Source organism: Armigeres subalbatus, chromosome 3 (assembly GCF_024139115.2).
Source record: "Armigeres subalbatus isolate Guangzhou_Male chromosome 3, GZ_Asu_2, whole genome shotgun sequence".
NCBI lineage: Eukaryota > Metazoa > Arthropoda > Insecta > Diptera > Culicidae > Armigeres > Armigeres subalbatus.
In genome coordinates this window covers 102850931-102875498 of record NC_085141.1, presented here as the reverse complement: position 1 = coordinate 102875498, position 24568 = coordinate 102850931, and the positions used below count along the sequence as shown (strand labels likewise).

Genomic DNA, 24568 nt, shown 5'->3' with positions numbered 1-24568 from the left:
GCGCTTGGTGCAAATTGGCAGAACCCCGACCGCTTATTCTTACTCTAATTTTTTTACTCACTTACTCTCTTACTCTCTTACTCTTTTACTCATCTACTCTCTTTCTCTCTTACTCTTTTACCCACTTATTCTCTTTCTCTCTTAGTCTCTTACTCTTTCACTCTCTTACTCTCTCACTCTTTTACTCTCTTACTCTTTTACATTCTTACTCTCTTACTCTTTTATTCTTTTACTCTCTCACTATCTTACTTTCTTACTCGCTTACTCTCTTACTTTACTTACTCTTACTTACTTACTTACTCTTGTTCTTGTTCTTGTTCTTGTTCTTGTTCTTGTTCTTGTTCTTGTTCTTGTTCTTGTTCTTGTTCTTGTTCTTGTTCTTGTTCTTGTTCTTGTTCTTGTTCTTGTTCTTGTTCTTGTTCTTGTTCTTGTTCTTGTTCTTGTTCTTGTTCTTGTTCTTGTTCTTGTTCTTGTTCTTGTTCTTGTTCTTGTTCTTGTTCTTGTTCTTGTTCTTGTTCTTGTTCTTGTTCTTGTTCTTGTTCTTGTTCTTGTTCTTGTTCTTGTTCTTGTTCTTGTTCTTGTTCTTGTTCTTGTTCTTGTTCTTGTTCTTGTTCTTGTTCTTGTTCTTGTTCTTGTTCTTGTTCTTGTTCTTGTTCTTGTTCTTGTTCTTGTTCTTGTTCTTGTTCTTGTTCTTGTTCTTGTTCTTGTTCTTGTTCTTGTTCTTGTTCTTGTTCTTGTTCTTGTTCTTGTTCTTGTTCTTGTTCTTGTTCTTGTTCTTGTTCTTGTTCTTCTGTTCTACTGTTCTTGTTCTTGTTCTTGTTCTTGTTCTTGTTCTTGTTCTTGTTCTTGTTCTTGTTCTTGTTCTTGTTCTTGTTCTTGTTCTTGTTCTTGTTCTTGTTCTTGTTCTTGTTCTTGTTCTTGTTCTTGTTCTTGTTCTTGTTCTTGTTCTTGTTCTTGTTCTTGTTCTTGTTCTTGTTCTTGTTCTTGTTCTTGTTCTTGTTCTTGTTCTTGTTCTTGTTCTTGTTCTTGTTCTTGTTCTTGTTCTTGTTCTTGTTCTTGTTCTTGTTCTTGTTCTTGTTCTTGTTCTTGTTCTTGTTCTTGTTCTTGTTCTTGTTCTTGTTCTTGTTCTTTGTTCTTGTTCTTGTTCTTGTTCTTGTTCTTGTTCTTGTTCTTGTTCTTGTTCTTGTTCTTGTTCTTGTTCTTGTTCTTGTTCTTGTTCTTGTTCTTGTTCTTGTTCTTGTTCTTGTTCTTGTTCTTGTTCTTGTTCTTGTTCTTGTTCTTGTTCTTGTTCTTGTTCTTGCTCTTGTTCTTGTTCTTGTTCTTGTTCTTGTTCTTGTTCTTGTTCTTGTTCTTGTTCTTGTTCTTGTTCTTGTTCTTGTTCTTGTTCTTGTTCTTGTTCTTGTTCTTGTTCTTGTTCTTGTTCTTTCTTGTTCTTGTTCTTGTTCTTGTTCTTGTTCTTGTTCTTGTTCTTGTTCTTGTTCTTGTTCTTGTTCTTGTTCTTGTTCTTGTTCTTGTTCTTGTTTTTGTTCTTGTTCTTGTTTTTATTATTGTTTTATTGATCTTCTAATTATTTCTACTTATTCTTCTAGTTTTTCCTATTCTCATTATTTTTCATTTTTCTCATTTTGATTTTTAGTATACTTTTTTTTTCATTTTCATTATTGATTTATTGGTACTATTAATCTTCTGATTATATTCAGTTGTTTTATGATATTTTGGAATACCATCATATCACATCGAAAAAATGACTAAATAGCCGTGTCATGGCTTTCAAATAATCACTGTTAACCAGATTGTTAAATGCCTATAATCGATATTATTGCCTTGCGAAAAGTAACACCTTCTGGGCAATTGTCAGTCGAGCAACAGCCTAAAACGACTCGACCCGTAACCTATCCGTTAAACAAATTCACACTTTTTGCAGTTTCTTCTGGGGTTGTGAACAAATTATACAACATGGAGGTCAAACTCTCGTTAATGTGTTTAGCACAAAATTAACAACGATAACTGCAGTGCACAGGAAAAATTAATTATTTTGTTACTCAAACCTCCAACAGTACATATCGTGCGCCTTAACCCTCTATTGGAACTACTTGGATGTGTTCATCATATTGGTGAGTATTGCCATCGCTACCCGATTCGATCAACTCAACAATTATCTCCGGGGCCTGGCTGGCGGAGGAGTTCTCATACCGAACGAACCATTCTGGATCCGGGTACGGTCACATTATGTATCACTATGCGAACTGTTGGATGAAGTAGATCGGGCAGTCGCATGGATAGTGCTCCTATCCTGTGCTACCAATTTGTATTTCATTTGTCTGCAAATACTCAACGTTTCCCAGTAAGTATATAATTGGCTTGTGGTGATGAATTGGTACTAACCTGTGTAAAATTCGACTTATTTCATTAACAACTAGGAAACTTCGTTATGCAGTCAACGATGTTTACTATTGGTTCTCTTTGCTATTTTTAATCGGACGAACTGCAACACTGTTCCTTTGTGCGGCCCATATTCACGAAGCTGCTAAAAAACCTTTGGACATTGTGGCAAATATCCCTAATAATGGATGGAACGTTGAGGTAATTTGATATGGCAGTAATTTAATGCACATCAAAACAATCGCACCCATAAGTTTTCGGAGTTTTTCGCTGTTAATTCCGAATGACAAGCCTGAATGATTTTTTTTTCTACGACATTCCAGCAAACACGTTCTATAAGAATTTTATAATCAGAACCACAACCACAAGACAACGCTCCCTTTGCAAAATATCAATGGTGCACAACCAATGAATGAAATTTACACATTTACATATTTTTTCCCTGAATGTCATCATTTGATATCGTTGGTTGAAAAACAAACTCCACAACCCTTCCCGGAAGGTTCCAGCCAGAATTTCTGCCGTAAAACCCACTTCAATCATTATCCTAATGCTTTGCTCTTTTTTCAGTTGGATCGATTCTCATCACAGCTAAAAAGTGAAACGATAGCCCTTTCCGGTATGGGATTCTTCCATATCACCAGACAGCTGCTTTTCTCGGTAACGAATTCTCCTTCCCCTCCGAGTAGCACACATATTTCACAACAGTTTCCGCAACTTATATGTGATAGCGTTAAGTCACATTAAAGTTGCTGTAACAAATTTCTGCATCAAATGTGCTACTTGTTTAATCTCTATCAATACATCAACATAAGCGTCCCATCGAACTATCGACAGATTTTCACGGTTCGATCATTTTTTCTTCTCATCTGCTTTTTTTCATTTGCACGCATGTCCGGGACGTGTCACAGATGGCGGGAACCATCGTAACATATGAGCTGGTGATGCTCAAGTTTGATAAGGAGTCCGAAGGCAAGGGTTATATCCGACCGTGTTCTTTCTTCGACATCGAAAAGAAGTGGCTCACATGACTCCGCACTGGAAGATAAATCCGAATCTAAACGAAACGAAATGATGATAATTTACTGTCGTAAACAGAGCAAACAAATATAAAAATAGTAGCTAAATAAAGAGTCAACGTATATGTTATTAAATCATTTTTACACGAAATTGCCTACTTCAAATATTTTGACTGTTAACTGGAATTAATCTCTTTCGGCTATATCCCGGCAACGCAATGGCCGATTCGGCATATTTTCGTAACCAAGTTGATCAGATGAACAAGAGAGTAAAGCTCCATCCAAACCTATTTTTTAATTGAACCTTCCGCATATTTCGTTTTTATCAGAAGCAAAACTGTCATTTACCTAACCCTAACTAAAATGTGCTAATTCCTCATCTTGGTACCGCGCCTCGTAAAAGCTGCATAGTGTCCCAAATTGACACTTTCGTATGCATTAATCGTAGGTTAGTCATAACATATGGAAACTAGCGTGATTCGTCGAGACATCGTGGTAATGACGCTTTTGACGATTGTGATGAACTCGAAAAAAGCTCCCAACGCAATACCGGTTTGCGAGAGTGGAAATTTCTCACACGACCACAGCACCGCGGTTCGGTCGGCTGGCGCATCGTGTAATCTCTTTGATCCCACTGGTCCACTAAGCAAGCAATCGCCACCGATGACCTTAGATACCTACAGACAGCGTGGTCCGGGCAACCGATGGATCGCCATTTGACCACTTGAATTCAATTCGCCTAGGTTGGAGTCACATAATGCAACAGACCCGCCCGCAACATACTCCAGCTCCACCCAAGATTTTTGCATTCCAAATCATTTGACTAGCGAGCAGACGGTGGCAGAGGATATGCCTTCGTAATTGATGGAATATTGATGCCCATGTATATTCTTGCACGAACGCACGCATCCCCTCCTAAAACAAAATGTCTTTATTGGCTGGCTGGGGTTATAAAATTTGCAGTAAAAATAAGTATCTACATTTTGTTGTCAAAACGTCTCGTTGTAAGACATTAGTTAGTGCCAAACAGCAGGTGGCTAAATCACTGCTTTTGACAGAGGGTTTGATTAATCGCCCTTACTAGCCCCGTACATGACCATTGAAATTTGATACCCAGCTGGGGAATGCTGTGAAACCATTGAATTGAAGTAAACGATAAACAATGTATCATTAACGCAACAGGAATACACGTGTTGGTTTGTTTATAAATTGCTATCGAAATCAATGGTATTCAGTTTTGCTTTTCTCGTGCACACTCTAAGGTGACCCGTAGGACCGAGTGTCATGAACTAATCAACTAATCAGTTATCAGTTTAATTTTATGTTTGTCATAGATTGTCTTTTCGATATACCTTATTTTTAAACAAAAGAGTTGAATTTCACAGTGAAAGTTCATTCAAGCATTTTTGAAATAAAAATCTGGGCGAGCTCATAGTTCATTCTTCGTCGCCAGACACCGTTTTTTTGCACACCGCCAAAGATGGTCCTAAGCACCCGTCTCTCGAATACTCCGAGTGCTTGCAAGTCCTCCTCGAGCATTGTCCATGTTTCATGTCCGTAGAGGGCAACCGGTCTTATAAGCGTCTTGTACATGACACATTTGGTGCGGTGGCGAATCTTTTTCGACCGCAGTTTCTTCTGGAGCCCGTAGTAGGCCCGACTTCCACAGATGATGCGCCTTCGTATTTCACGACTAACGTTGTTGTCAGCCGTTAGTAAAGGTCCGTGGTAGACGAATTCCTCGACCACCTCGAAGGTATCCCCGTCTATCGTAACACTGCTTCCCAGGCGGACCCTGTCGCTCTCGGTTCCGCCCACAAGCATGTACTTTGTCTTTGACGCATCACCACGAGTCCAACTTTTGTTGCTTCACGTTTCAGGCGGGTGTACAGTTCTGCCACCTTTGCAAATGTTCGGCCGACAATGTCCATGTCATCCGCGAAACAAATCAATTGACTGGATCTGTTGAAAATCGTACCCTGGCTGCTACACCCGACTCTTCGCAAGACACCTTCTAGCGCAATGTTGAACAACAGGCACGAAAGTCCATCACCGTCTTAGTCCCCGGCGCGATTCGAACGAACTGGAGGGTTTGCCCGAAATCTTCACACAGTTTTGCACACCTTCCACCGTTGCTTTGATCAGCCTGGTATTAAGCTTCCCAGGGAAGCTGTTCTCGTCCATTATTTTCCATAGCTCTACGCGGCCTATACTGTCGTATACCGCCTTGAAATCAACGAACAGATGGTGCGTTGGGACCTGGTATTCACGGCATTTTTGAAGGATTTGCCGTACAGTAAAGATCTGGTCCGTTGTCGAGCGGCCGTCAACGAAGCCGGCTTGATAACTTCCCACGAACTCATTCACTAATGGTGACAAACGACGGAAGATGATCTGGGATATCGCTTTGTAGGCGGCTTTAAGGATGGTGATCGCTCGAAAGTTCTCACACTTCAGCTTGTCGCCTTTCTTGTAGATGGGGCATATAACCCCTTCCTTCCACCCCTCCGGTAGCAGTTCAGTTTCCCAGATTTTGACTATCAATTTGTGCCGGCAAGTGGCTGACTGTTCCGGGCCCATCTTGATGAGCTCAGCTCCAATACCATCCTTACCAGCTGCTTTATAAGTCTTTAGCTGTTGGATGGCATCCTTAACTTCCCTCAAGATGGGGGCTGGTTGGCTTCCATCGTCCGCTGAACTGACGTAGTCATCTCCTCCGCTGCCTTGACTTTCACTGCCTGTACTCTCAGCGACATTCAAATGTTCCTCGTAGTGCTGCTTCCACCTTTCGATCAGCACACGTTCATCCGTCAAGATGTTCCCATCCTTATCCCGGCACATTTCGGCTCGCGGAACGAAGTCTTTGCGGGATGCGTTGAGCTTTTGATAGAACTTGCGTGTTTCTTGAGAACGGCACAGCTGTTCCATCTCCTCCGCTTCTTCCAGGCGGCGTTTCTACTTCTGAAAAAGGCGGGTCTGCTGTCTCCGCTTCCTTCTATAACTTTTCACGTTCTGCCGGGTACCTTGCTGCAGCGCGACCGCCCGCGTCCTTCTCCTCCAGAATCTGTCTGCACTCTTCGTCGAACCAATCATTTCGTCGACTTCGTCCCATATACCCGAAGTTGTTCTCCGCTGCGTCGTAAATGGCTGCTTTGACTATATTCCAGCAGTCCTCAAGAGGGGCCCCATCGAGCTCACCCTCTTCCGGCAACGCTGCCTTGAGATACTGCGCGTATGCAGTGGCGACATCAGGTTGCTTCAGTCTCTCTAGGTCGTACCGCGGCGGTCGTCGGTACCGAACATTGTTGATGACGGATAGTTTTGGGCGCAGTTTAACCATCACCAGATAGTGGTCAGAGTCGATGTTAGCGCCACGATATGTCCTGACGTCGATAATGTCGTAGGCCGTTTCGTTCGTCAGCCGGTGAGCGCTGAACTTCCCAATAGTCGGAGCTGATTTTGACGTCGTGGCTTAGGCAGCTGTCGTACTCACGTTCCAGCTGCGCGAAGAATGCGTCCTTATTATCATCAGTGCTTCCGGAGTGTGGGTTATATGGACGTTGATTATGCTGAAGTTGAAGAACCGGCATTTGATCCTCAACCTGCACATTCTTTCATTGATCGTAAAGCTGTTCCCAGCTCGTGTGTGTTGCCGCAGCTCTGGTAGATGGTATGATTAGGGGATAATGGTCCAAAATGCACCCCTGGGGAAAAATGGCCTCACTCATAAAATCACTCATATAATCTGTTGTAGTACATTTATGAACGAATATTACCATTACAGTTCATAATTAGTTATCCATCATTGAGCTCCATTGGGAAAATTTAGCAAAATCCCTTCACATTCACTCAAATTTAACGATTTGCTATTCTTCCACAACATCCGTAAGATTGTAGTTCAATCCATTAACCTTCCTAATGCATTAGAAAAAAGTTACACATTGTGCATTAGGGTCCATTTGGACCCAAGATTTCATCTCGATCACAAAAACTCAAATTTCAACCGATTTTCGATCTTTAGGCACCAAACGAAAGCTGTAGGTTCCAGTAACAAGCCCACGGGGTGATTCATTCAAATTGGCCACTCTAGTCTCCGGGGAACCTGTGCTAAAGAGGCACTGTTTGAGCTTCTCAATTTGGCACCAAATTTTCGAGTTGCGTGTTATGAAACATAAAATTGCTTGCAAATATGTGCTCTGATGATTCTAACTGTATTTGCTATATTGTATATGCCATTTCTGGGCAAATTTATCCCACGAACGGTCATCGGAAAGCCCTCTGGAAGATCCGGAACAACCGTAAAATTGGCCAATTCTAAAAGTTCAGCCCAGAGCTCCGCGATTTTTTTAAAACCATTCATTCTGGCAAATTGTGGGTGCAATCAATAGTTAAAGCCTTCTGTGACCTACAAATGTCTAAGAAATGGTCCTCCGGAAGATCCGGAACATCCGTAGAACGGCCAATTCCAAAAGTTTATCCTAGAGCTTCGCGATTTTTTGGTAACCATTCATTCTAGTAAATTGTGGGTGCAATCAATAGTTAAACCCTTCTGTGACCCACAAATGTTCCAGAAACGGTCCTCCGGAAGATCCGGAACATCCGTAAAACTGGCCAATTCTAAAAGTTTATCCCAAAACTTCGCGATTATTGGTAACCATTCATTCTGGCAAATTGTGGGGGCAATCAATAGTTTAAGCCTTCTGTGACCTACCAATGGCCCAGAAATGGTCCTTCCGAAGATCCGGAACATCCGTAAAATGGCCAATTCCAAAAGTTCATCCTAGAGCTTCGGGATTTTTTTAAAACCATTCATTCTGGCAAATTGTGGGTGCAATCAATAGGTAGAGTCTTCTGTGACCTCCAAATGTCTCAGAAACGGTCCTACAGAAGATCCGAAACATCCATAAAAGTGGCCAATTCTAAAAGTTGATCCCAGAGCTCCGCGATTTTTTCGTAACCATTCATTCTGGCAAATTGTGGGGGCAATCAATAGTAAATGTCTTCTGTGACCTCCAAATGCCCCAGAAATGATTCTCCGGAAGATCGGGAACATCCGTAAAATGGCCAATTCTAAAAGTTAATCCCAGAGCTTTGCGATTTTTTCGGAACATCCGTAAAAATGATCAATTCCAAAAGGTAATCCCCGAGATTCGAATAATTTCGTAATCATCCATCCTGACGAATAATAGATGCAATTAGTAGTGAAAGTCTTCAGTGATCCAAAAAGCTCCCGAAACGGTCATCCGAAAGATCTGGACCATACGTAAAAGTGGTCAATTTCAAAAATAGATCTCAGAGCTTTTTTCAATTCATTCATAACCGAATTTACTGTACAATCAATTGTGCAAGTCTTCTGCGACCCGCAAATGCTCCCGAAAGGGGCCGATACCACAAAATCATTCCAGAGCATTGCTATTTTATTCGTAACCATCCATACGGGCAAATTGTGTACGCAATAAATTGTTTCAGTCTTCTGAGATGCCCACAAACGGCCCTCCGGGAAATCCGAAACATTCGTAAAAATGGCCAATTCAAAAGCTCATCTCAAAGCAAATTTCGAAACTGTTTATATCATCGAATGGATAATGCAATCAATAGTGAAAGTCTATTGTGGCCCGAAATGACCACAATCAAGTCCTCAAGAAACCGGAAACATCCGTAAAATAGGTTAATCCTTAAATTTGATCCCAGACATGAGCATTTTTGTTAGCATTCACGTAGTAACGGTGAATTATATGTGGAGTCCTCTGTGACCTACTGAAAGTTAATCACATTCGATTTTTTAGACATTAACATTGTTAACGGCTCCGCTAAAATAATTAATTCCAGAAGTTTATCCCACAGCTCCACATTTTATTTCGAAAACATCCATAGCGGAGAAATGATTGTGAAATCAATAGGGGAAGGTGGGGAGACTTGATCCCCGGGGAGACTTGATCACCCCCTGTTTTAGCGAGAACTAAAGTAGTTTTCTTCTAGCGTATTTTTAAGTATAGATCCTCTATAGACAAATGACCTTTATGTGGTGAGTTGTTTTCTGGATTGACAAACCTTATTCATTCTGCAGGCCGGTTTGTGTGTTTTGACTTTCCCAAAGATTTTTTTATTGGCCACGCAAAATTTGAAGAACTTTTCATAACAATGACGAAATGCTTTCGTTTTTTTCACAGCACAAAGCCATAAATATGCTTAATGATCTGTACTGATGAAAATGTCAACATTTCATCAAAGTTTTAGGATATTTGGATTTGAAGTTATTGCCTCAATATGGGGACACTTGATCTCCCATTAGTTTATTTATTTTATTTCGTCAACCAACGTAGACTAGTACATATACATATACATGTTTGTTTTTGTAATGCTATAGTATGATTAAGTAATAGTTTTTTTTAGTAAAGTGATGTATAATTTTGATTTCGAATTTATATTGCTGAATTTGTAATGATTGTTCTTTGAAAATACAGTGAAACCTCCATGAGTCGATATTGAAGGGACCATCGACTCATGGAGATATCGAGATGTGGAATAGAAAATCGCTGGAAAGCTGTTTGAAGGGACCATCACAGTAACCCAGAAAATATTTTTTCATATGGCGTAATTTGGTTCCATGAGTCGATATCGAGTCATAGAACATCGACTCGTGGAGGTTTGACTGTATTGTCTAATATTATGCCGAGACATTGTTAAGTCAATAGTTTCGCAGTGTTGATAGTAAACAGCCATGATTCGGTTGAGAGGCCCAAATTTAGCGTAATTTGTTCGGCAGTGGTTGGTTAAAATAATGTTCTATGCCGAAGTAGCCGAGAAGGCATGTAAAAATTAAATTTCGATAATTCTTAGAAAGTCTGTGTGGAAATCGCGTATGTTTATTTATTTTTGGTTGTGATACATCGGAAATCAGGAATACCAGTGAAAATGGTCAATTCCAAAAGTTCATCCTACAGCTTTGCTAATTTTTGCTTTCATTCATCGAAACAAGTACGAGACACTGAAGACGGCCTTACTGTTAAGGTCGAAATACGTATCTGTCAAATCACAAAAAGGAATCAAATCAATTGGTGGAATCAAATGGAATTGTACAAACTCGTCTGATGACAAGTAATGACATTCCATTGATATCTCAAAATAATTTTCTTATCAATAATAAAAATTCCTTCGTAAAATCCGGAACATCCGTAAAAGAGGCCAACAGTTAGCGTAACAGATCATTATTAGCCAGCGACGGCGCCGTGGCGGCGTTCTTTCTTGAATTCCTCCGAAGTTTCTGCAGAAGCTCCTCTGGAAGTTATTCAAGAACTTCCTCCGGAAGTTCGTTCAGAAGTTTCTTCGGTAATCCCTTCGGAAGCTCATCAAGTAATCCCTCGGAAAGTTCCTAGAGGCATTCTTCTAGAAGTTCTTCTGAGAATTCTGAGAGTTCTTCCGCAAATCTCTCCAGAAGTTCATCAAGTAATTCCTCGGGGAGCTGCTCTGGGAGCTCCACCGAACTTTTTCCGTAAGTTCATCCAGAAATTCTCAACGAAGTATAAATCCGGAAGTTCCTCCGTGAATTCTTTTTCATATTGGCCACATTCACGGATGTTCCGGATCTTCCGGAGTACCATTACCGTACAGTACCGAAAACTTTTATTATTGATTGCAAACACAATTCGCCAGGATAGGTGATTACGAAAAAATCGCGATGTTCTGAGATATTCTTTTGGAATTGATCACTTTCACGAATGAACTGGGTCTTCCGGAGGACCGTTTCTTAAGCACTTGGAGGTCACAGAAAACTTTCCCTATTAATTTGCCAGAATGAAAGGTTACGAAAAAAATCACCGTGCTGAAGTTTTGGAATTGTCCACTTTTACGGATGTTTCAGATCTTCCGAAGGATTGTTTCTTCGACATTTGTAGACATTTGTAGTTCTTTTGCACCCACAATTCACCAGAATGGATGGTTACGAAAAAAATGCTATGCTCTGGGGTGAACTTTTGGAATGGCCACTTTCACGGATAATTCGTATGTTCTGGAGGACCGTTTTTGTGGCATTCTGGAGGTCACATAAGATTTTCATTATAGATTGCATCCACAATTTGTCAGAATATATTATAATGAAAAAAAAAAAAGGTCACAGAAGGAGGTCACAGAAGATATTTACTATTGATTGCACCCACAATTTGTCAGAATGAATGGTTTAAAATAAATCGCGAAACTCTAGGATGGACTTTTGGAATTGGCCATTTTACGGATGTTCCGGATCTTCCGTAGGACCGTTTCTAGAACATTTGTAGGTCACAGAAGGCTTTAAATATTGATTGCACCCACAATTTGCCAGAATGAATGATTACGAAAAATCGCGGAGCTCTAGGATGAACTTTTAGAATTGGCCACTTTTACCGGCGTTCCAGATCTTCCGGAGAGCCGTTTCTGGGGTATTTGGGGGTCACAGAAGACTTTACCTATTGATAGCACCCACAATTTGCCAGAATGAATAGTTTTTTAAAAAATCGCGAAGCTCTAGGATGAACTTTTGAAATTGGCCATTTTACGGATGTTCCGGATCTTCCGGAGGACCGTTTCTGGGACATTTGCAGGTCACAGAAGGCTTTAAATATTGATTGCACCCACAATTTGCTTGAATGAATGGTTACGAAAAAATCGCGGAGCTCTAGGATGAACTTTTAGAATTGGCCACTTTTACCGGTGTTCTGGATCTTCCGGAGGACCGTTTCTGGGACATTTGTAGGTCACAGAAGGCTTTAAATATTGATTGCACCCACAATTTACCAGAATGAATGGTTTTAAAAAAATCGCGAACATTCCCAGTGCGGCATTGGACTGAGTCAGACGCAAAAAGTTAAAGTTTGTATCTCTTCACGCGAATCACTCGAAAAAGTGCGCTTTTGTTATTCGGCGCGGTGTGTTTTATTGCCGAGTTTCGCAAGGTGAAATCCTGCCGGCTAGAGGAAGCGGGCTGCATTTGGTAAATCGCCAACCGGTGATCAGTGCAGTGCCGTGAATATTATTGGATTGGCTTCTATCACCATACGAGGACGGTCGTAGGTAGCAGCGAAGCAGCGACGAAAAGGCTAAATACCTAAACGCTTTTCATTGTTCGCATATCATACCACGCTTCTGTTCACACAGCGTGGAGTTGGCTACACTTTTTCTCGAACAGAAAAAATCGGGCAGTGCAGAAAGAGTGGGCATTAGCCTGGTTCAAAAAATTGTTTTTTTCCTTAAATAAATTTATTTAAGCTTTTTTCGCATACATGGACGAAGCGAGTGGAGGCGATTCGCCTTCAACAGACAATGTTGTTCGCACGCGATTTTACCAGGCCACATCACCTGGTCCCTGGGTTGTTTATTTCCGGCAGAAAGCGAAAAGCCTTGATTTTCTAGGCATCAAGCGTGATTTGACGCGTCGTTTTCCGAAAACTGATTTTCATCAGATTAATCGGAACAAACTACGTGTAACCGCACCTACATATCAGGATGCAAATGCAATCGCAAAAGACCAACTGTATAATGTAGAATATTTAGTTTATGTGCCCTCGCGAGAAGTCGAAATTGAAGGTGTCATAAACGCAGCGAGCCTGACTTGCAAGGATGTACTTGCAGGAAAAGGTCGTTTAAAGAATGCCCTGCTATCTACTGTGGATATTCTGGATTGCAAGGAGTTGCATTCAGCTACCATGGTAGATGGTAAAAAGGTATTTTCTAAGTCTGGTTCGCTTCGGGTGACGTTCGCCGGTTCGATTCTCCCAAAATATGTAGATATTGAAAATATGTTATTTCCGGTGCGGCTTTTTGTGCCAAGGGTGTTTAATTGTACCAACTGCAAACAGTTGGGGCACACTGCCGAGTTTTGTGACAACAAGCCCCGTTGTGGCAAATGTTTTGAGAAGCATAGGAGGATGCCTGCCAACAACAAGCAACAAAATGTGCTTATTGTGGTTTGGATCCTCCCATGGTTTGCAAGAATGCCCGGTGTACAGAAAGCGCACCCAAAAAGTGAAGCGCTCGTTGGTACAGCGCTCCAAGCAGTCGTATGCGGAAATGGTAAAGTCGCAAGACACATCCGCAACTGCCAACGCAACGGCTGCTGTTTCAGCTGCCGTTCAAGTTAGTGATTTTTATGATGTCATTTCCATTGACGAATCGGACTCTGACGTAGCCGATATGGATGATTCTGCGGAGGTACACGTACCCGAAAAGAGGAAGAAACTGTCTTCCCAGGATTGCGCCGTAAGAAAACAAAAATCATCCCTAGAAGCTTGCCGAAATCTGATGGTAATGGGGGATTATTTAAAATTCCGAAGCAGCCTGTCTATACTGCTCCTTTTGACCCATGTTGCACTAAGACATTCCCGCCATTGCCTAAAACTGATGTCACAAAGAAACATCAGTCAAGGAATATCTCTGAGCAGAAAACTGCTACTCGCACTTCCAAGAAATCTCGTCCAAGCGAGGATTGATATCCTTTAAGGACCTTGTGGGTCGTATTTTGAACTTATTCAATATTCCGAATTCATTGAGGCCAATCATTGACCTCTTTATTCCAACAGTTGAAAGTTATCTGAAGCAATTGACTGTTTCATGGCCTCTTCTTGCAGGACTTGTATCTTTCGATGGATAATACGACCATACAAGATACAATCACTGTGCTGCAGTGGAACTGTCATAGTCTGAAACATAAATTGGACGTGTTTAAGTTTTAATTCGCAACTCCGATTGGGATATGTTTGGACTCTGTGAAAGATGGCTTTCGTCTGAAGATGAAATCAACTTCCACGATTTTAACATTATTCGCCAAGATCGGAATGATCATTATGGTGGCGTTCTTTTGGGAATCAAAAAATGTCACACTTTCTACAGAATTCCATTCCGACTGTTAATGGTTTAGAAATCGTCGCTTGCCAAGTAAATGTGAAGAATAAAGACCTTTGCATAGCTTCAGTGTATATTCCCCAAATGCCTCACTTAATCGTCGGCATCTTTGGAGCGCAGTCTCTCTCTTTATCATCTCCAGTTTTAATACTGGGTGATATGAATGCACATGGTATTGCATGGGGCGAAACTAGAGACGATAACAGAGCGCCTATTTTCTATGATTTGTGCGACGATTTCAACTTGAATATTTTGAACACAGGTGAAGTAACTCGAATAGGACCTCAAGGTCAGGAAAGTCGAATAGATCTGTCTTTATGCTCTAATTCACTATCATTAGATTGCACGTGGAAGGTAATCCAAGATCCCCATGGTAGTGACCACATGCCGATAGTCACCACAATCAAAAGTGGCTATCAACGATCAGTGCCAGTAAATGTTCCTTTCGACCTCACGAAAAACATTGACTGGCAAAAATTTGCATCGGCGGTAAAAATTGGTATTGAATCAACTGATATTCTTCCTCCACTGGATGAGTATCGATTCCTTACTGAATTGATTCATAAAAGCGCACTAGAAGCTCAGAAACGACGCGTTCCAAGTACATCTGTCATAAGAAGACCAGCCACTCCTGGATGGGATGATGAATGTACTAAGTTGTATTCCGAGAAATCTGATGCCTTCAAGGCTTTCCGTAAACACGGAAGGTCTGAGCTTTTCGAAGAGTATTTGAGGCTTGAAAGAAAGCTCAAAATCTTCTCAAGGCTAAAAACGTAGCTACTGGCGACGTTTTGTCGAGGGACTATCACGAGAAACCTCAATGACAACACTTTGGAAAACGGCCCGCAACATGCGGAACCGCATTTCCACCAACGAGAGTGAAGAATACTCCAATCGATGGATATTCAACTTCGCAAAAAAGGTCTGTCCAGATTACGTACCAGCAGAACCGCTATTTCGAGAATCAGTAGCTGATCCCGGTTCTTTGGGTGGGCCATTTTCAATGCTGGAACTATCTATGTCTCTTCTTTCATCGAATAATTCTTCCCCGGGATGCGATAACATTAAATTCAACCTTCTGAAAAACCTCCCTGATATCGCCAAAGACGATTACTTGACCTGTACAACTGTTTCATGGAGTACAACATCGTACCCCCAGAATGGCGACAGGTGAAAGTAATAGCTATTCAAAAGCCTGGGAAACCAGCGTCTGATCACAATTCGTACCGACCGATTGCCATGCTATCATGCATGAGAAAATTATTGGAGAAAATGATTCTTTCAAGAATCGACCATTGGGTCGAAAAAAATGCATTGCTTTCAAATACTCAGTTTGGTTTTCGAAAAGGTAAAGGAACAAATGATTGCCTAGCGTTGCTCTCTTCAGATATACAGCTGGCCTATGCGCACAAGGAACAACTGGCTTCAGTATTCTTGGATATTAAGGGCGCTTTTGATTCAGTTTCCATAGAAGTACTGTCGGAAAACCTGCACAGTAGTGGAATACCAGTCATTTTAAATAATTTTTTGTACAATTTGTTGTCAGTTAAACATATGAATTTTACTCTCGGCACCCTGACAACTTCCAGAAATAGCTACATGGGCCTTCCCCAAGGATCATGTTTAAGTCCCTTGCTTTATAATTTCTATGTTAAAGATATTGACAATTGTTTGGAAGGACAATGCACGTTCAGACAACTTGCAGATGATGCCGTGATCTCTCTAAGAGGTCCATGTGCAGCTGTCTTGCAAGGACCATTGCAAAGTACCCTGGATAATCTGACTGTTTGGGCCAGACATTTAGGGATCGAGTTTTCACCGCAAAAACTCAGTTGGTTGTGTTTACTAAGAAGCGGTATCCTGCTCAACTGAAACTCAAGCTGTTGAATGATGACATCAACCAATCTTTTATCTTCTAAATACCTTGGGGTCTGGTTTGATTCCAAATGTACCTGGAAAACCCATATTGATTATTTGATAGATAAATGCCGGAAAAGAATACATTTTCTACGTTCTATATCTGGAACGTGGTGGGGTGCTCACCCGGAAGACCTCATCAAACTCTATAGAACGACTATTCTCTCTGTTTTAGAGTACGGCTCTTTCTGCTTCCTCTCAGCAGCTGATTGCCACCTAATTAAATTGGAACGTATTCAATATCGTTGTTTGCGTATTGCTCTCGGCTGTATGCATTCAACGCATAACATGAGCCTGGAGGTGCTTGCTGGAGTCACTCCTTTAAAGCACCGTTACTGGGAACTCTCACTTAGAATACTGATCAAATGTGGGACAAGTAACACACTTGTCTTAGAAAATTTCGATAATATGCTTGAACTGATTCGTCAGTCAAGATTCCTGAGGGTCTACCTCAACTACATATCGTCAGATCTTTGTCTTCCATGTTATAATCCACCTCGAGTTAACTTCATCAACGACAGTTCCTCCATTGAATACGATCTGACCATGAAACACGCTATTCAAGGAATACCAGATCATCTTCGACAAATATCTATTCCCTCCATTTTTTCTGAAAAATATGAACATGTCAATTGCAACAACAGATATTTCACTGATGGTTCTCGCATCAACGGATCCACTGGCTTCGGTGTCTTCAATGTAAATTCAACCACCTTCCGAAAACTTCAGGAACCGTGTTCGGTTTATGTTGCTGAGCTGGCAGCAATTAACTTCGCTTTGGGGATTATTTCCGATCAGCCCGTAGACCATTATTTCATCTTCTCGGATAGTCTTAGTTCTATCGAGGCACTCCGGTCGATGAAACCAGTTAAGCACGCATCTTACTTTCTTACAAAAATAAGAGAGCAGATGCGTAATTTGGTCGAAAGATCATTCAAGATTACCTTTGTATGGGTCCCATCCCATTGCCTAATCTATGGCAATGAGAAAGCGGACACGCTAGCAAAGGTGGGCGCACAGGAAGGTGAAGTTTATGATAGACAAATCTCGAATAACGAGTTTTTCCCATTAGTCCGTCAGAGTACTCTTCAAAATTGGCAAATGAATTGGTCACACAACGAACTTGGACGGTGGCTATTTTCTATAGTTCCTAAAGTTTCTGCGCGAGCGTGGTTCAGAGGTGAGGACTTGAGTCGAGGCTTCATTCGCGTGATGTCAAGGCTTATGTCCAATCACTATTCACTAAACGCACATCTCTACAGAATAAACCTTGTCGATAGCAACTTATGTAGGTGCGGAGCCGGTTACGATGACATCGATCACGTAGTTTGGTTCTGCTCGGAGAATGACGCCTCCAGAGAGCAACTATTGGATACCCTTGTGGCCCGAGGTAAACAACCCTACAGGGAAATAAGAGGTGTTTTGGGAGATCGCGATGTGGTTTATATGCAGTCCATCTATGCCTTTCTTTGCTCGGCTGATATCAAAGTCTAATGCCCGTGTTTATCTCTTTCTCAGTTTTTTTCTCTTGTTCGATTCTGTTTTTCTGTTCCGTGTACCACGAAGCCCTGACCATCCGGAAGATGCTCCCTGCTGAATCAAAATCGAGCACGACGCCATGCAAAACCGTCTTCAACGCAAACGCCCGGATGAGCAGCTGGAATAACCTAAATCCAAATCCTTACCCCGTCCATCCTAAATTAAGTAAAATATAACCTTGAGTCACCACGAGTATTATGGTCTATGTCCCTTCCCTACTAACTGTTAATGATAAGATGATACAAATTATAAAGATATCATACTTAAGAATTGCGGCTCCGCAAAGTGTCACACACGACTGAGCCTACCAAATAAATGAAATGGTTAAAAAAAAAAAAAAAAAAAAAAAATCGCGAAACTCTAGGATGAACTTTTGGAATTGGCCATTTTACGGATGTTCCGGATCTTCCGGAGGACCGTTTCTGGGACATTTGTAGGTCACAGAAGGCTTTAACTATTGATTGCACCCACAATTTGCCGGAATGAATGGTTACGAAAAAATCGCGGAGCTCTAGGATGAACTTTTAGAATTGGCCACTTTTACCGGTGTTCTGGATCTTCCGGAGGACCGTTTCTGGGACATTTGTAGGTCACAGAAGGCTTTAAATATTGATTGCACCCACAATTTACCAGAATGAATGGTTTTAAAAAAATCGCGAAACTCTAGGATGAACTTTTGGAATTGGCCATTTTACGGATGTTCCGGATCTTCCGGAGGACCGTTTCTGGGACATTTGTAGGTCACAGAAGGCTTTAACTATTGATTGCACCCACAATTTGCCAGAATGAATGGTTTTAAAAAAATCGCGAAACTCTAGGATGAACTTTTGGAATTGGCCATTTTACGGATGTTCCGGATCTTCCGGAGGACCGTTTCTGGGACATTTGTAGGTCACAGAAGGCTTTAACTATTGATTGCACCCACAATTTGCCAGAATGAATGGTTACCAAAAAATCGCGAAGCTCTGGGATGAACTTTTAGAATTGGCCAATTTTACGGATGTTCCGGATCTTCCAGAGGGCTTTCCGATGACCGCTCGAGGGATAAATTTGCCCAGAAATGACATATACAATATAGCAAATACAGTTAGAATCATCAGAGCACATATTTGCAAGCAATTTTATGTTTCATAACACGCAACTCGAAAATTTGGTGCCAAATTGAGAAGCTCAAACAGTGCCTCTTTAGCACAGGTTCCCCGGGGACTAGAGTGGTCAATTTGGACGAATCACCCCGTGGGTTTGTTATTGGAACCTATAGCTTTCGTTTGGTGCCTAAAGATCGAAAATCGGTTGAAATTTGAGTTTTTGTGATCGTGATTAAGTCTTGGGTCCAAATGGACCCCAATGCACAATGTGTCACTTTTTTTGTGGCGCCTCTCCTAGATGTCGCTGGAAGCTGATTTTCTCAGGGAACCTTAATTTTCGAAAGTTAGGAAAAGTCAGAATTTTTCAGATTTTTATCTCGTTGCGTTACAAAGTTACAGCGGTGTTTAGGGTGTGCTTAGGTCGAAATGGACCCCAATGCACTAGGAAGGTTAAGAAAAAACAAACAACCATGCGTTCACCATCACTTTACATGCAATTGAGTCATTTTAGACCACCATTCGGGCATTTTGCCCCAGGCCTATTTTTAAAACATTTTTTAAATGCGTTAGAAAGTCATGATAACCATATTGTTTTGAATAGGAGATCATTGTGAAACGTAGCTGGGTTTGTAAATTTTGCACCTATACGTTGAAATGGTTGGGTATTTTTGTTTATATGGGCGAAAACATCGAAAAAGCTTAAGGGGTGCATTTTGGACCGTTCTCCCCTACCTCTAAACGTTCGCACCATTGATCCCTTCCAACAAACCTTCTGCAGCGCTACGATGCCGAATCCACGGTCCTTGAGCACATCGGCGAGTATGCGTGTGCTCCCGATGAAGTTGAGAGATTTTCAGTTCCACGAACCGAGTTTCCAATCGCTAGTCCCTTTTCGTCGCAGTGGTCTTCGCCGATGGTTCCGGTCCGTACTCTCTTGTTGATTGTTCGTTGCTTATGTTTTTTAAACGCTGGCTTGCAGGGCCTGACACCAAATCCCCTAAATTTCCGGAGGACCATTCCTCCTCATTCCATATAGCATACGACCATAGTTCCCACCGGGGTTGGTTACCCGATCTTCCCTAAGGTTGCTCGTATCCTGGCCAGCACCACGGGGAGGTAGGGATAGGATTTACTGGGTAAGAGGCTAATGACCGCGAGATGGAGTCTATTTTATTCCTTCAGGTACGCGAAGTACCAATGGTACGCTTTACCCAGCATTTGCCGTGCCGATGAACCCACTGGCACTGTAACCCGAGTCCCGAACCGATTTAGGTTGAAATTTCAACTAGTTTGTCTCCACTTCTCTGTCTTCTCTGGCAGAATAAACGAATTGTGCATATGGTTTGAACAATCAAACGTCATAGTTTTTTTTGCGGACGTTCCAGCAACGTACCTTTATCAGCAAAGTTCTTCTGCATCCTTTTGGTTATACTTGGTTTATGATGAACTGAAACCTCTAGGAGTAAAAATGTAAAAATGTTCGTTTTTCCATAATAATTCCATACAAACTTTAATCGCGATACGGAAAGCGAAGAAGCAACAGATCGAACCCAAATTTTGCACAGTTGTTTGCGATCCGCAAAAATTTCGAAAAACCATTGATTTGAAAAAATACCATGCTGCCCCACTAATATGGTTCGTTTTCTGAAGCGCGATTATTGCCGGAAACGAGAAGAGTTCATAATCATTCTTCATTTAGCGTCATGATAAACGGTTTTATGCCAAACTCGATTCAACTCACTATTCAACCAACCAATCGCAGATCATCATTGTTCTACGAAAGATCAAGAAAACAATTTTAAATGATTACTTCTCCATCAGCCTGTAGTTTGGTCATATAGAGCCAATCGAATCTTATCCGGACATTATCCAGTCGTCGTCTTTGTCTTAATACCGACAACGGTTGCGGACGTCCAACACTAAATTATCGAATACCAAAGAACGATGTTTTCATTAGCAACAAAATGAATCACTCACTTAGGAGCTATGCAATCAAGTCCATCCATGCACGTTAAAGCATCTTTGGATTCCATATATGTACTCCTCCCTCTTATTTTTTTTTCAACTAAGGCTGAACAAATAGCAAACAAAATACCTACTACCTTATGGTTCAATATAGGAATCCCATCAACAAGCGCTAAATTATTTTTGACATTTTTGCTTCAATCAAGGTCAGCATCGAACTATGCCCGGGGGGATGCGTCTGACAGCATGAACAAATGGTAGCTCTCGCGTAACAGAAAAAAAAATGCGAATTCGCAACATTTGCTACACAAAGCTATCTGCACTTGCCTCGCTTGTCTAGTCCTCACAATTGTTCGTATGCAACCTCCAAAGCGGAAGATCAAGAGAGTGCGGGCTTCTTTGCTCGAAATCCGAGGGTATGCTGGAGTGGTACGCCTTGTTCCGCAAAAATAGAGAAATCCTCCGTTGCTGATTAAATTTTTCTTGAAAATATATTAACTTGTTGATAACCATGTTGTTTACCTGGAATTCATGACTGAAGCCATTTTTAACGACTGTTTGTAGTCGACTATGATAAAGAAACCATGTTTCTGCTATGATGGCGATTTACCCCTTTTACCATTTTACCCTATCGATCTCTCAATCAGCACAAAGCACACGAACATTTGAACTTTTAATGTCTTGTCTTTTCAAGCCTCGATTAAGTGACTGCTCTTCATTTTCTGCGTCGATAGCGATCTTATCTTATGAATGCGACGTAGTTATGCATTTATCACCTTTTCTTTTCGTCACAGCTTCTGTTGTAATATCGGTAATAGGTGGTGGAATTAATATCCTTAGAATTTCGCTATCACGTTACAAGACATTCCACTAAAAGAGCCTAATAATTTTCTTGGCAAGTTACCTTCAAAATTAAAAATTTAAGCCCAATCACACTGCATTCCAAATTTCTTCAATTTCATCACAACTTCTCCTCGAGCTCAATTTGTCCCATAGCAAAATATCACCCGACGGGCCTTCAATGGACGATTTGCTTTCTATAAACGATGCCGAAACAAAACCTGTTACGCACCTTCGAGGCTCAATGCTCAATATTTTGTGAATTTATTGACTCGGTTCAATGATTATCAAATCAAGCTCGAATTATCCACCCTTGCTTGATGCGATGCAAACAAAGTGCGCACCTTTTTGAATCAACAATATCGGCCTTTGAACCGTAAATCAATTAAGAGGTACTTCAGTTAATGAAACCTTAAGCCAAACCAGCACGGGGGATAAAAACCAAATTACCAGAAGCGAATTAAAAAGGTCAAGTCCATTCGGATGAAAACTAAATCAACTCAATAGTTACATTCCACGCGTGAATATTTTTCCATTGGATCACCAAAAGATGTAGAGGTGTTGAATCACGGGCCTGGCCTACGGAGATCTTAATTGTATGTATAAATACTGAGATCTCGATTGAGTCGCTCCGCTGATAGCAGCAACCTCTTACCGTAAAACCAATTTTTGAAATCAGATTTGCCACATTTGGCACAAACACCAATTCGACATCAATAATACCTACATAATGAATAGAAAAAAAAAGTATGACATCAATAATACCTACATAATGAATAGGAAAAAAAACTATGGTTTTTCTGCAATTTCCCAATTTCCGACCGTCTGTCCGAGCACTGGCCAAGATTCCCAATTTAACTTTGCTTTGAGGACGACTCCATTGCAATCGATCGTAGAGCAGTAGTGGAGGCTTTTTTCACTAAAAAGGGGAAACCGCGTGGATAGGTGAAATTGCGCAAATCTCGGGTACTTATGCAAAAGGACGTATGTGATTTTGTATAAAAAAAGATTCAAACGTCGATTTGTCCAATCTGATGACACTCCCACGCGAACCAACACCACCAACAGGTAGTCGAAGGCTTCCCCTGCCTGTCTGTGGTGATGGTTTGCGTGGAGTGCTATCAGATTGGACAAATCGACGTTTGAATCTTTGTTTACAAAATCACATACGTACTTTTGAATAAGTACCCGAGAAATAATCAACTGAATGATTGACTAGGATTCTTCAAGCATTCTCAGTGTGCAAGTTTCAATTACTCAAATGTCCCGATGATCAATAACGGCGCCGATCACGTCCTTGTAGTCAGTTAGAAATAGGGAAGGAATATTAGTAGGTGGGTTTTGCCACTTGAAAATCGTGTTTACCTCTGTTTCTCCACAAAAACCACAGGAAGGATTATCAGTTTATCGATAGGCATTGTTGGATCTGGATTCAATCTGATAAGTGATGCGACCGTTCCATTTTTTTTTTGCGTAGGGCTTACGTCTTTCTTTACTATACTGGGTGTCATTCATTATATTTTTTTTTAAGTCGAGAGCGTTACGCTGAAAGAACAGATTTTGAACGTTACTAGCGCCTTTATCTTTCGATGGATTTTGAAGATTTATATATCAATCGACTCGGATACTCTCCAGCAATTTTGTTAACTGGAACCGAAAATAAACTTTCAAATATGATTTTCGAAATTGACCGACATGATAGTTATTCTGCATAAGATCACAGATAGGTCGTCCAGTTATCCAAGAAATGGCTTAAGCTCTACAGTCAGGAACAAAGATTTGCAGTCCTGTTTTATGTATGGTACATGCTCCTCCTTAGGGGCCCTCCTTTGCCGTGTGGTAAGACGCACGGCTACAAAGCAAGACCATGCTGAGGGTGGCTGGGTTCGATTCCCGGTGCCGGTCTAGGCAACTTTCGGATTGAAAATTGTCTCGACTTCCCTGGGCATAAAAGTATCATCGTGCTAGCCTCATGATAATACGAATGCAAAAATGGTAACCTGGCTTAGAAACCTCGCAGTTAATAACTGTGGAAGTGCTTAAAGAACGCTAAGCTGCGAGGCGGCTTTGTCCCAGTGTGGGGATGTAATGCCAATAAGAAGAAGAAGACATGCTCCTTGTGGTACAGAGAAAAGATATGGTAGACCTCGTGGTAGACAGCATATGTTATTGATCATCCAAGAAATCTCTGGAGTAAGGCCTCTCGATCTACACGCGTAGCTAAAGATCATTTTGTGTAAGTCTAATAGGGTACATGTGATCCTAGGTAAGCGTGACACCCAGACTGAGAACCAGGAGCTGAGAGCCATAAAAGCTTCTGGTCAGCTGTCAAAAGTGCAAGTGAGCACCGTTGTTGATTGATTTTGTTGGCGTTTGATTGGAATGACGTCTTATTTTAATTGACAATTCAATAGTTAAATTACTACAAGTAGAACAAATGTGAACTTTTACAAACAAACTTTCAAATTTAATCTAGACTATCTTTTGAAAAGGGCCATGTTTTTTATTGATTTTTTCAAATGAATATAATCGAAAAACGATGCTTCCTGCAAAAAAAGTGTTGTGTGGGTGATTATCGCGAAATCAGTCAAGCATTCTAGTGAAAATATTGGAAACAATCCAAATTTAGCCACACACTGAAAAAAATCAGTTTTAAAAATTAAAAGTCGATTTGCGAAAAAACGCCACTTTTGATTTGAACTAAACTTTGTCTCAAGATAGGCTATCATGTTCCCTACCAACCGTGCAAACATCGTAAGCTGGGAGAAAAGTTTTTTCGATAAAAACTTTTTTTGTCGGATTTATTTTCAGTGTATTTTTATCCGAAACTGAACCGATGAATGACATACTTAGCTCAGAACCCAAAACAACTCAATTTTAATGATATTTTTCCTAATTTAGCAACCAAATATAGTTTTTTTTTTAATTAAGAGAAACATTTAAAAA

At 41.0% G+C, this 24568-nt stretch overlaps 1 protein-coding gene across 1 annotated transcript in view; it reads left to right on the top strand.

The window, feature by feature from the left end:
* LOC134221845 (uncharacterized) overlaps positions 1-24568 on the top strand; it is a 68828-nt gene that overhangs the window by 3928 nt on the left and 40332 nt on the right. Inside the window, exons 4-7 of the mRNA XM_062701020.1 lie at positions 2058-2344; positions 2421-2583; positions 2953-3042; positions 3294-3403. Coding sequence (XP_062557004.1) covers positions 2058-2344; positions 2421-2583; positions 2953-3042; positions 3294-3403 — 650 coding nt within the window. The remainder of the gene's footprint in view (positions 1-2057; positions 2345-2420; positions 2584-2952; positions 3043-3293; positions 3404-24568) is intronic.